The sequence below is a fragment of the Haematobia irritans genome, chromosome 1 (assembly GCF_050003625.1).
Source record: "Haematobia irritans isolate KBUSLIRL chromosome 1, ASM5000362v1, whole genome shotgun sequence".
NCBI classification, from domain to species: Eukaryota; Metazoa; Arthropoda; class Insecta; order Diptera; family Muscidae; genus Haematobia; species Haematobia irritans.
Window position 1 is genome coordinate 182,761,984 of NC_134397.1, and position 10,558 is coordinate 182,772,541.

Sequence of the window (10,558 nt, forward strand, 5' to 3'; positions counted from 1 at the left end):
GGTTGGGGTTCCGAGGAGCCCTGCGAAAATAAATAAAGGATTTTGTAAGAATTTGATAAGATTACGCTTACTGGCTATATGTATCTAATAAGTAAATACGGAGAAGATTTGGGAGAAAGAAAATTGGGAGTAGTGATTTATGTTTGAGGAGAGGATTCCAGTGTTAATGGACATAATTTAGTTATATCTCTAGTAACTATTCCGCTAGAGGTTTGTATGTCCACCACCCGCACATAACCGTCGTTACCTTTATGTACTTTACATATTCGCCCAAGTCTCCATTCACAGGGAGGGAGTTGATCGTCTTTAATTACGACAAACTGATTAATTTTTACACTTTCTTTTGGGCTCTGCCACTTGTATCGTCGTTGCAATTCCTTTAAATATTCGTCCTTCCAACGCCTGGCGAATTGGTGCTGTAGTGTTTTCACTTTTTCCCATCGATCCGTGAGAGATAGCGTATCACTTGCAACTTCAGGTACAGCTACTAGAGGAGCACCTCGTATGAAATGACCGGGAGTAAGAGCGTTCAATTCGAGAGGATCATCCGTGATTGGAGAAAGAGGACGCGAATTAAGGACGGCTTCGATTCTAGTTAATAAAGTTGTAAACTCTTCATATGTATACTTGTAATTCTGAGCAACCTTTTTAAAGTGAGTTTTAAAGGATTTTACGCCAGCCTCCCATAAACCACCCATGTGAGGGGCGTTAGGAGGAATAAATGACCATTCAAGTCCTTGAGACATAAATTTTCTAGAGGTATAGTCGGCAACGTTGTTAAGAAATAACTGGAATTCTTTCCGAAGTTTTCTCTCAGCACCAACGAAGTTCGTTCCGTTATCGGACATTATTTTCTGCGGCAGCCCTCTTCGGCTAACAAATCTTGTGAATGCAGCTAAAAATGATTCAGAGGAAAGGTCAGAGCATAACTCTAAGTGAATCGCTTTTGTGCTGAAACATACAAACAAACATACGTAACCCTTCTGATATACTGCGTTTCTAAGTGTTGAGGTTTTTATAGAAAATGGACCGGCAAAATCTAATCCGGTTATGGTGAATGGGAGCGAATAAGAACTTCTCTCTTGGGGTAGAGGTGCCATGAGTTGAGCTTGAGTTTTCCGTTTATAAATGACGCATATTTTACATCGACGAATACATTTTTTGATTGCCGAGCGCAGTCTCGAAATGTAGTATTCCTCGCGTATACTCCGTAATAGTAGATTATTTTCTGCATGTAGTAACAAAATATGAGTAAATTCGATTAAAAGTTCGGCATAACGCGATTGTACGGGAATGACGATGGGGTGACTCTCATTAAATCTGAGATTTCCATTTGATATTCGTCCGCTGACCCGTATAACTCCTCTCATATCTAGAAACGGGTTCAAAGGGAATAGACAGCTTTTCTTAGGGACAAATTTATTATTCTCCAATAATGAGTATTCACGACTGAAGTATCTCTTCTGAGTCAATACAATTAATTTCTCTTTCACACTCTGAAATTCGCTATGTGTTATGGAAACTGAAGTGAAAATTGCCGTCTTGCGGGTTCTAAATATAAATCGGAAAACATACACCATCACTCGTATTGCTCTATCCCATCTTGAAAAGCGACTCAGAATGTCGTCTTCTTCAAGAGAAAGAAAAGTTTCAACCCTTCGTACCTCGGGGGGATTTTCAAGAGAAACTGTGGGCTTAGGCCATTCCTCTGGGGGACTTTGTAGCCAAATTGGTCCATGCCACCAAAGAGCATTTTCAGCGAGCTCTTGTGGACTACATCCTCGGGATCCAAGGTCAGCAGGATTGTCAACAGAACGTACATGTCTCCAACTACAATTTCCTACGTTTCTTATAATCGTTGCTACTCGGTTTGCTACATATGTCTTCCAAGTAATGGGAGGTTTCCTTAACCACGCAAGTGTGATAGAAGAATCACACCATAAAAAGACTTCAGTCCGTTCAAAGTCTAAGTTCGACAGTACATGTTTAACTAGTTTTGATAACAGCACAGCTCCACAGAGTTCTAGTCGAGGAAGGCTTATAGGGTCGATGGGAGCTACTTTAGTTTTCGATGTTAACAGATGGGAATAAATAGACTCGTCTGTTTTTACTGTGAGATACAGTACTGCACAATATGCCTTCTCGGAGGCATCACAGAAACCATGCAATTGAGAACAGTAAAAGGGAGAAAACTTAACCCACCGCGGAAGTTTTATGAGGGATATGTGTCTCATGTTTTCAACGAACGTTGTCCACTTCCGCAACGTAATGGGGTTCACTTCTTCATCCCACTGTGTTCCGTCTATCCACAACTGCTGAAGCAATATTTTCGCTTGAATAATTATTGGTGATACCCATCCTAAAGGGTCAAATAACTTCGAAACCGCTGAAAGAATTTTTCGTTTCGTCACGGAGGACTCAATCGGAGATATTTCGGTATTATACGCAAATTCATCACTCATTGCATTCCATTGAATGCCTAGTGTCTTCGTACCACTTGTTTCATAAAATTTCAAAAAATCTGTGTCTAACGTATTTTCTTTGGGAACTGATTCAAGAATTTCAATGCAATTGGATGTTATTTTCTTCAATGGAAAACCTGCAGATTTTAACATTACGTTCAATTGTGAAAGGGACCGTATAGCTGTCGATGGGTCGTGCGAACCTGATAATATATCATCTACGTACGTTTCATTGAGAATTATTTTAGAAGCATGCGGAAATGTGTCTTGGCAATCTCTAGCGAGCTGAATTAAAGTTCGTATAGCTAAGTAAGGAGCACAGTTTACTCCAAACGTCACAGTGTTCAAAGCGTAATCTTTTATTGGCAAACCTGGGGACGGTCTGAATAAAATTCTTTGATACGGAACATCATCTTTGTGCACAAGTATTTGGCGATACATTTTCTCGATGTCGCCACAGAAGACGTATTTATATAGACGCCACCTAAGAATAATGGTGGTTAAATCCAATTGAAGAGTTGGTCCGACATGGAGAATGTCGTTAAGAGACGTACCAGAACTTGTACGTTTTGAAGCGTTAAATACCACTCTGACCTTTGTACTACGACGTTCAGGTTTTATAACGGCATGGTGGGGTAAGTAGTAAGAGTGAAATGAAGAGTTTAAGGATATTTCCTGGGATGTTGTTTCGGACATATGTTTCAAGTCCAAGTATTCCTGAAGTACGTGATTGTATGCTTGAGAAATTTCAGGATTTTTCAAGTTAGATTTCTCCATTCTAATGTATTGACATAATGCCTGAGACCTAGAGTGACCTAATGGCGAGTGTATTTGATGATCCTTTCTGAATGGTAGTCGAACTACGTAGCGGCCGTCTGAATTCCGAACTGTTGTTTCCCTGAAAAGATTCTCACAATATTCCTCATCTGGTGTAGAGAGAACTTCTTTTGGAATCTCCTCCTGTTCCCAAAACTGTCTAAGTTGCTGACCGAGCATATCATTTGAGATTTCCGTAGCCTGTATCGAAAATGATGAGACAGAAGAATCTGCTACCGGACCACTAATCACCCAACCAAATATCGTTGCCTGTGCAATCAAAGAACCACATACATTTCGGACACCTTCTAGAAGCAAGTGAGGAATCACGTTACTTCCCAAAAGCAAATCGACGTGGCCGGGAGAATCAAAATTAGGATCAGCTAAATCCAATTGATTCAAATCGGAGGCCGAATTTGGCCTCGGTACAAAGAAACTAGGGAGAAGACGCGTTATTTTCGGAACAACTATCGTCTTTATGTCAACCACTTTGTCATTTAATTCAGAAAATAGGGATATGGAACATACGGAATTAGAGTTGGCTACAATTTGACCACCTAAACCTCTAATTTCGAATTTCCTCGTCTCAGTTGGAAGCATTAACCTTTGTTGTAGACCTTTAGAAATAAAAGACTTTTCAGAACCTTGATCGAGAAAAGCCCTTGCCTTAAAAGTATCACCCCTATGACGAGTGGTAACGACCGCAGTCGGTAAAAGCGTATGCTCACAGTCCACCGTTTTATGGGAAGAGAAATGAGAAGAAGTTTGATGAATATTTGCAACCTCTATCTCCTCGGAAGTTCCATCGCAAACTCCTTGAGAAGGGGCAATGTTCTGTGAGCTAGTTGACGCCTGGCAGTTCGAAATATCTGGCCCTATTACTTCTTTTGGCTTGACATTCGGGAAATGCAATAATGTATGGTGATTTCTTTTACACACTAAACAAAGTGCCTTACTTTTACATTCTTTGCGAGAATGCTTATCCGAGAGACAATTCAGACACATATTGTTCCTTGAAACAAATTGTGAGCGATCCGCAGGATTGAGATTTTTAAACTTCTGACAATTCTTCAGAGGATGATTCTTATCGCAAAATTTGCAGGTAATTTGAGAAACACTTTCAGTATTGAAGGAATTCACTTCAGGCAATTTACGAGATCCTGTCCGCGACCCATGTATACTATCCAACCTTTCCACTACCTCGTACCTATCAGACAAAAAGGTATCCATTTCCGACCATTTCGGCAAATCCTTATGAGACTTCAATGACTGTTCCCAAAGCGATAAAGTTTCATGAGGTAATTTCGTTGAACACAAATACACTAATACGGGGTCCCAATCTTTTGTGGAAATACCTTGCGCCGTTAGGGCTGACAGACAATCATTTATGGTTGTCTGGATCTTCTGCAAAGCCTCGCTGCTCTCCAATGGAATGGTCTTCAAATTCAAAAGTATCTTCAGCTGATTATCTACCAGTATCCTCTTATTTTCATACCGACATCTTAGTGCCTCCCAGGCTATTGGGAAGTTGTCCCCACATAGCGTATATTTCCTTACAATAGCTGCGGCCTGACCCTTCACTTTCAGGCGAAGATGGTATAATTTCTGAACCGCAGATAATTTCGAGTGGTTAATGTAGACGGCAGTAAACATATCCCGAAACGAGGGCCACTCCTCGTATCCTCCCTGAAAGTTCTCAGTGTCACAGGGAGGGACCTTCATACAACTAAAGTTCGAATCTGAATTCTCTAAAGGAATCGACACTTTTGAGGAATCCGGCGGGGTAACGAAAGTTCTTTGAAAATCCAAAATTTTCGTCATAAGCCTATGAAAACTTTTTGTACAATTTCCATACTTCTCCAAAGCAGACTCTTTGAAAGCCTTCTCAATATCAGTATCCGGTGCCATAGACACCCTTTTATGAAATTCCTGAACATTCGCCCACCTTTCCTTCAAATCCTGCCGTAATATCTCCAGGGATGAGTCCGTGTAATCAGCAGGTATCTCATCGAAACTTGAGCAAAACACAACCAAGTCGTCCGAATGGTAAATGAACTCCTTTTTTATCGCCTCCATTTCCCCACGAGAAATGACAAAAAGGAGAAACGGTCGTTGTCAACGAGATCCAATAAAAGATAAATGAGTGCAAAGATAATTGCGAACCAGACAAACACGGGTGATTCTAATCTACCAGCTCATACAAACTCAAAAAATACATTAAACCTGTTTAACGATTGAATTCACGAAAGAGCCCTTGAGAAAAGTCTCACGAAAGCTTGGTGACAATGTTTGGGAAGGCAAAATTCAGTAATGAGAATTCCACTAAGACGAGGTTGAAACTTGGGAGTATTTTCCGTTATGCCCACTGAGAAATTAGAACTTCCGTGTGAGTTGGAATACGAGAAAAAAAAACTAGGAGACTAAGTTATCCAATCAGCCAAATCCCAATCAGCATATAGTCCAGTGATGATGATGAAAAAACATAGAAATCCCTGAACGAAATGTACGAAAAACGCAGAAAAATGAGTTGCACCGAATCATCAACTGTTGACAAACTCGTGCCAAAAATTAAAGCTCAGTATAATATAGCAATGTAGTTTCACAAGAAACAATGGCAAAATCACCTAGTGTGATAATGAACAAAATTCCGTTCAAAAAATAAAATGAATAGATTTCAGTTTCAAGGGAGACAGCTCATATAGTAATTGAGTGAACAATTTTCAAGGTATAAAATATGAGTGCGTGTAAAACAGTTCCAAAAAAGAAATAAATAGGTTTCAGTTTCACGAGAAACAAGTTATATAGTAATCCAGTAAGTGATACTTAAGGTGGCAAATATGAGTGCGTGTAAACAAAAAATTCCTCTTTTTTTTTTTTTTTCAAAAACTGAGACCCGACAAAGGTTCAAGATAGATGTAGCTTGGAATTATATTCCACTAGTCAGATCAAATCCCGAGGTGAGAGTACACCATATAAGTATCTATCCCAGTAACTTCATGTTTTAGATAAATTCCAAATCGTAAATTAAGAGACCAAGGGTGCACTGGAGAATCCGAGGATTGATGTAGATGGAAACTACCGAAGTGAGACATACACTATAGCCGACGATCTAAAAGAGGTCAATTTGTGACCGCCTTTGAATCCCTCTCAACCTCGGAAGCCATTTGAAACCATGACACAAGCCAACAAGTTTGAGATCAGACCCCAGGATTTAATTCAGATCGAATTTATGGCGAGCAATGTTCAATTAGGCAGTTTTCAGGTAATCGCTCACTCGACACACACCAGAGCGATCGAAAAGGCCTTAATACGAGATATGAGGAAGCAGTTATCTGCGGAAATGTTATAGATATCGGACTCGTTTTATTTATTTTATTATGGAGCTTAAGGGGAATCAGTACTTCACACAAACCCCAAACCGTAGAAGTAAAATTGTATTCATGAGAACCATAAAGTTTCTATACAAATTAATTCGCAAAGAGTATAACGATACAATTTATATGGTAGCACTATGTTATCGGTTTTATTTTAAATTTTCCAATACGGGAGCAAAACCCTAGTGCAATGGATGTAAGATCTATTATCAATAATAATATTAAAATCCTTAAGTATTCAAGACCCGTAAGAATAAAAAAAAACTCCGAACTGCTTAACGAGATGTTTTGTTAGGAAATTTCAATACAGCGAATTGCGGTACACTGAATTTGTACTCGTTCTTAATATTCATTTAGCGAATGGAAATACGCTATATCAGTGGCGAAGAGTTGGGTCAAATATCCACAGACCCCTGTCTTAGTAATTTCCAAAAAAATATATATATATATGTATTTCCAGGAGAATGTGATTAACTAAACGGTTCGAATTTGTGGTTTACAGTGCTTCCATTTATTTATTCATGTCCATTAATGTATCATAGAATTTCGTGTTATGGTAGCTAACACAGCGTAAGTATCAATGAGTATTGGATTCAGCCCTAATGCCCGTATCTGGGCTTAAATTTATCTATTTTATTTTTTTTTTTTTCAAATTACGTGCCCTCGTTGTATTGAAAATTTGCCATTGGGATTTGTATTTCAAGTTTTTATTAAATTATTTAATGGGCACTTTCAGTGATGGTATTATATATGCCAATACTGTGGTCTAATTTAATATATATACTAGAAATTTCCTTTTTTTTTTTTTTTTACGAAATATTTCTTACTGTCAGTAAAGGACTGCTTATTCAAGACAATATTAATCGCCACCACGGCAAACCAATATAAAATATTTTTACTTATTATTTTAAGTTTTAATTTGTTGTCGTTGCAACTTTTTCCAATTAAATCAGCATTCCTTTACTAAAATAGTTTATGCAACATTGATATTGTTTTTTCTGATATTTAAAAAAAAAAATTAAAATGCATTGCATATCTTTAGGATCTTAATAAATGCAGTGAATTACATTGACGTATGAGACTGTTGCTTAGACTTTGCAACGTCCTTTAAGAAAACTCGACAATGTTGTAGAATGAATAAAATGAATGGACTTACAGATATTTCCACATTTAAAAAGTGTTCATTCTGCTTCAACCCAAGACACATTCAAAAATTCGTTTTACTGCAGATGCGTTATCGATGATGTGGTATGTTTCAGACAGATGGAAAGATTCAATGTTGCGATGTTTACTCTTATTTGGTTCACTACTGGTGTGCTTGCAGCGATGTTGATGATAGTGACGAGAGCTTTTGAGAATGTTGATGCCTGCTTTGTGACGAGAGCTGTCGAAAATGTTGCGAAAGATCTTGCGGCCTGTGTTGTGAAGAGATTTTTTGTAAATGTTGCGAAAGATTTTTGCGGCCTGTGTTGTGAAGAGTGATGTAGCTGACTAATGATGAATTCCATAAATGAACATGTCACAGTAGCATTTTCAAATGAACTGGTTGAATTATTCTTAAGTGTTGGTTGTGATTGAATACGGAGTAAATGTTTTTGAGAAAGGTTTCGTGCTGGTATTACGATGTTGCGCTATCACAAAATTTTTTTTGGATTCCAAACTCGAAAATGTTGCCAATACCTTTTGATTGTTGCTTTATTGTTGAAAGTTAATTGTATTCCACATAAAATGTTTCCAATCTTGAGACGGGACAATTCTTTTTGATGACTTATTGACCATAGAGTTTTGATGATTCATATGACATCTTCGATGTTGGCTACGATTGGATCTGAAATATAGTGAACGTTTACCAAAATGCTAATACAAAATTCAACCATATATAATTCCTGGAATACAATTATTTGATTACCGGGACACAGTGGATCTGCCAGCCGATTTGTAGACCAGATTACTTATTATTTTTTTTTTTTTACGTTTTGTTTGAGTTTAGTCTCGTACCCAAATTTATTTGTTATTGGCGCTGCGTGTTGTTAGCTTCGAAGGATGAGAGTATGAAATATGATATGCTACCGACGATTGGCGGTGTCGTGTCCTCTGACAATGACGTAATTTGTGGCAAGATTTTGCTAGAGCACGTACCACTACACTTCTGTTCTTGCAATTGTGACTTTACTTACGCCGGCTTATGAAGAATGCTGAAGCAGAGATTAAGGTTATGCGCAGATAGTTCTGCAGCTGCGTCTCTGCTTACACGAAGGAGTCTCCGTCCTCACCTTAACTTTTAGGTTATGTACCACGTTGATAATCTCTTATTAACCAAATTTAGGGAAAAATTCTGCAAAATAAATACATATATATCTGACTCCAAATTCACTTAAATAAATTTGCCAAATAAATTATTCCAACGATTTCCATTCTTAGTTATATACCTGCCGCAGTTAAACCATTTATGTTTGTGGTTGCTTTAACCAAATTTATCTTTTCCGCTCTACAGTAAAGCTTATAAATTTTTCACTTTCAATATTGCTAGGTTTGACAAATTAGTCTTTTTTGCAATATTGTAATTAAATTTCTGCGCTTTCTGGTGGCGTGTTGGTCAAAAGAGAAAATGGAGTTTTATACAATGACAGGTTTGAAGTTACCGTATCTCCAATATAAAGGTTCTTAACAACCCTGTGTTTTATGGGTAATTTTCTCCCATCATCACCATTACAAATCCCCGAATAGATGATTGTCTCGGATTTTATCTTGTATTTCTTGTAACATTTAATTTTTATGTGCAATATTTAATAATAAGACGATTCACAAGATATTATTATGAAAAATTTTCAGGATGGCCAATCGGGTTTTGCTTGCCTTTTCTCGTGCTTTGTTTTCAGTGATTTTTCACAATATATTCTTTGAGTCGTCTTCTTACCATGAACTATATAACGCATAGAGCTGACGAATTAAATTTCGAAGGACCATGTTTATTTGACTACTTGTCTCTAATATAAGTAGACTATAATTTATAAATTTGAACTTAGGTTCAGACGTATACCGAAGTACACGTATGGCAAAATGGAGCTTATGTTCCGAGAGATTTATAAGAGAGTGGAAATCTGTGAAGGTTTCCAACTCTGCTTCAATTTTGTGTCCAACAAACCGGCAACCCAAAGACAATATCAACACAACAAAGTTTCGTTGAACTTACATTTATTATATATAGGGATATGTGTGTATGTATACAACGAGAGTGCAGAACGCAAAAGGGCGGCTGTTCGATCTGGTCGCACTGATGGTCAGCAGAAAAAGAAGAACGAGAGTTCCTGTCTTAAATGACAGGTGGCCTTTGAAAAGGAGGTGTGGAGAAACGGCCAAATCGAGTTGCCACTCTTCTGTTGAAAATAGGAGTTTTGCTTACAACTAGTTTAAGATACGTTTAAGTAATTCATAATGTACGTAACTGAAAGAAACTTATGCACTATATATAAATTCATATGTATAGATCATTGTTTCAATTATTTAATTCATTTTCAATTTAATACTATTTGCAAATATATTTGGTGAAAGACAAAAGTAAGTTGAACAAGGCCCAAGACCCCAAATCGGGAGGTCGGTTTATATGGGGACTATATCAAAACTTGGACCGATATAGCCCATCTTCAAACTTGACCTGCCCGCAAACAAAATACTAATCTGTGCCAAATTTCGGGACGATAGCGCCATTATTGAAGGCTGTAGCGTGATTACAACAGACAGACAGACGGACAGACGGACATGCTAATATCGTCTTAGAATTTCTCCCTGATCAAGAATATATATACTTTATATAGTCGGAAATCGATATTTCGATGTGTTACAAACGGAATGACAAACTTATTATACCCCCGTCAAAATTTTATGGTGGTGGGTATAAAAATATGG

General features: G+C 37.8%; 1 protein-coding gene and 1 long non-coding RNA gene across 2 annotated transcripts; both read right to left on the bottom strand.

The window, feature by feature from the left end:
* Positions 1-137: 137 nt before the first annotated feature.
* Positions 138-5,354, bottom strand: LOC142233456 (uncharacterized). Its single transcript, XM_075304393.1, has one exon. It carries the CDS (start codon positions 5,352-5,354, stop codon positions 138-140), a length of 5,217 nt encoding a protein of 1,738 aa, XP_075160508.1.
* A 2,500-nt stretch (positions 5,355-7,854) lies between these two features.
* On the bottom strand, positions 7,855-9,241 carry LOC142242941 (uncharacterized). Its single transcript, XR_012724262.1, has 3 exons — positions 9,082-9,241; positions 8,562-8,987; positions 7,855-8,480 (listed from the first exon to the last, which is right to left on the bottom strand). It is a non-coding gene; the product is annotated as an uncharacterized LOC142242941 (long non-coding RNA).
* Between the last annotated feature and the right edge of the window lie 1,317 nt (positions 9,242-10,558).

Excerpts from the sequence above, each read along its gene's own strand:
- LOC142233456 (XM_075304393.1), bottom strand. The coding sequence starts at position 5,354 with ATGGAGGCGATAAAAAAGGAGTTCATTTACCATTCGGACGACTTGGTT.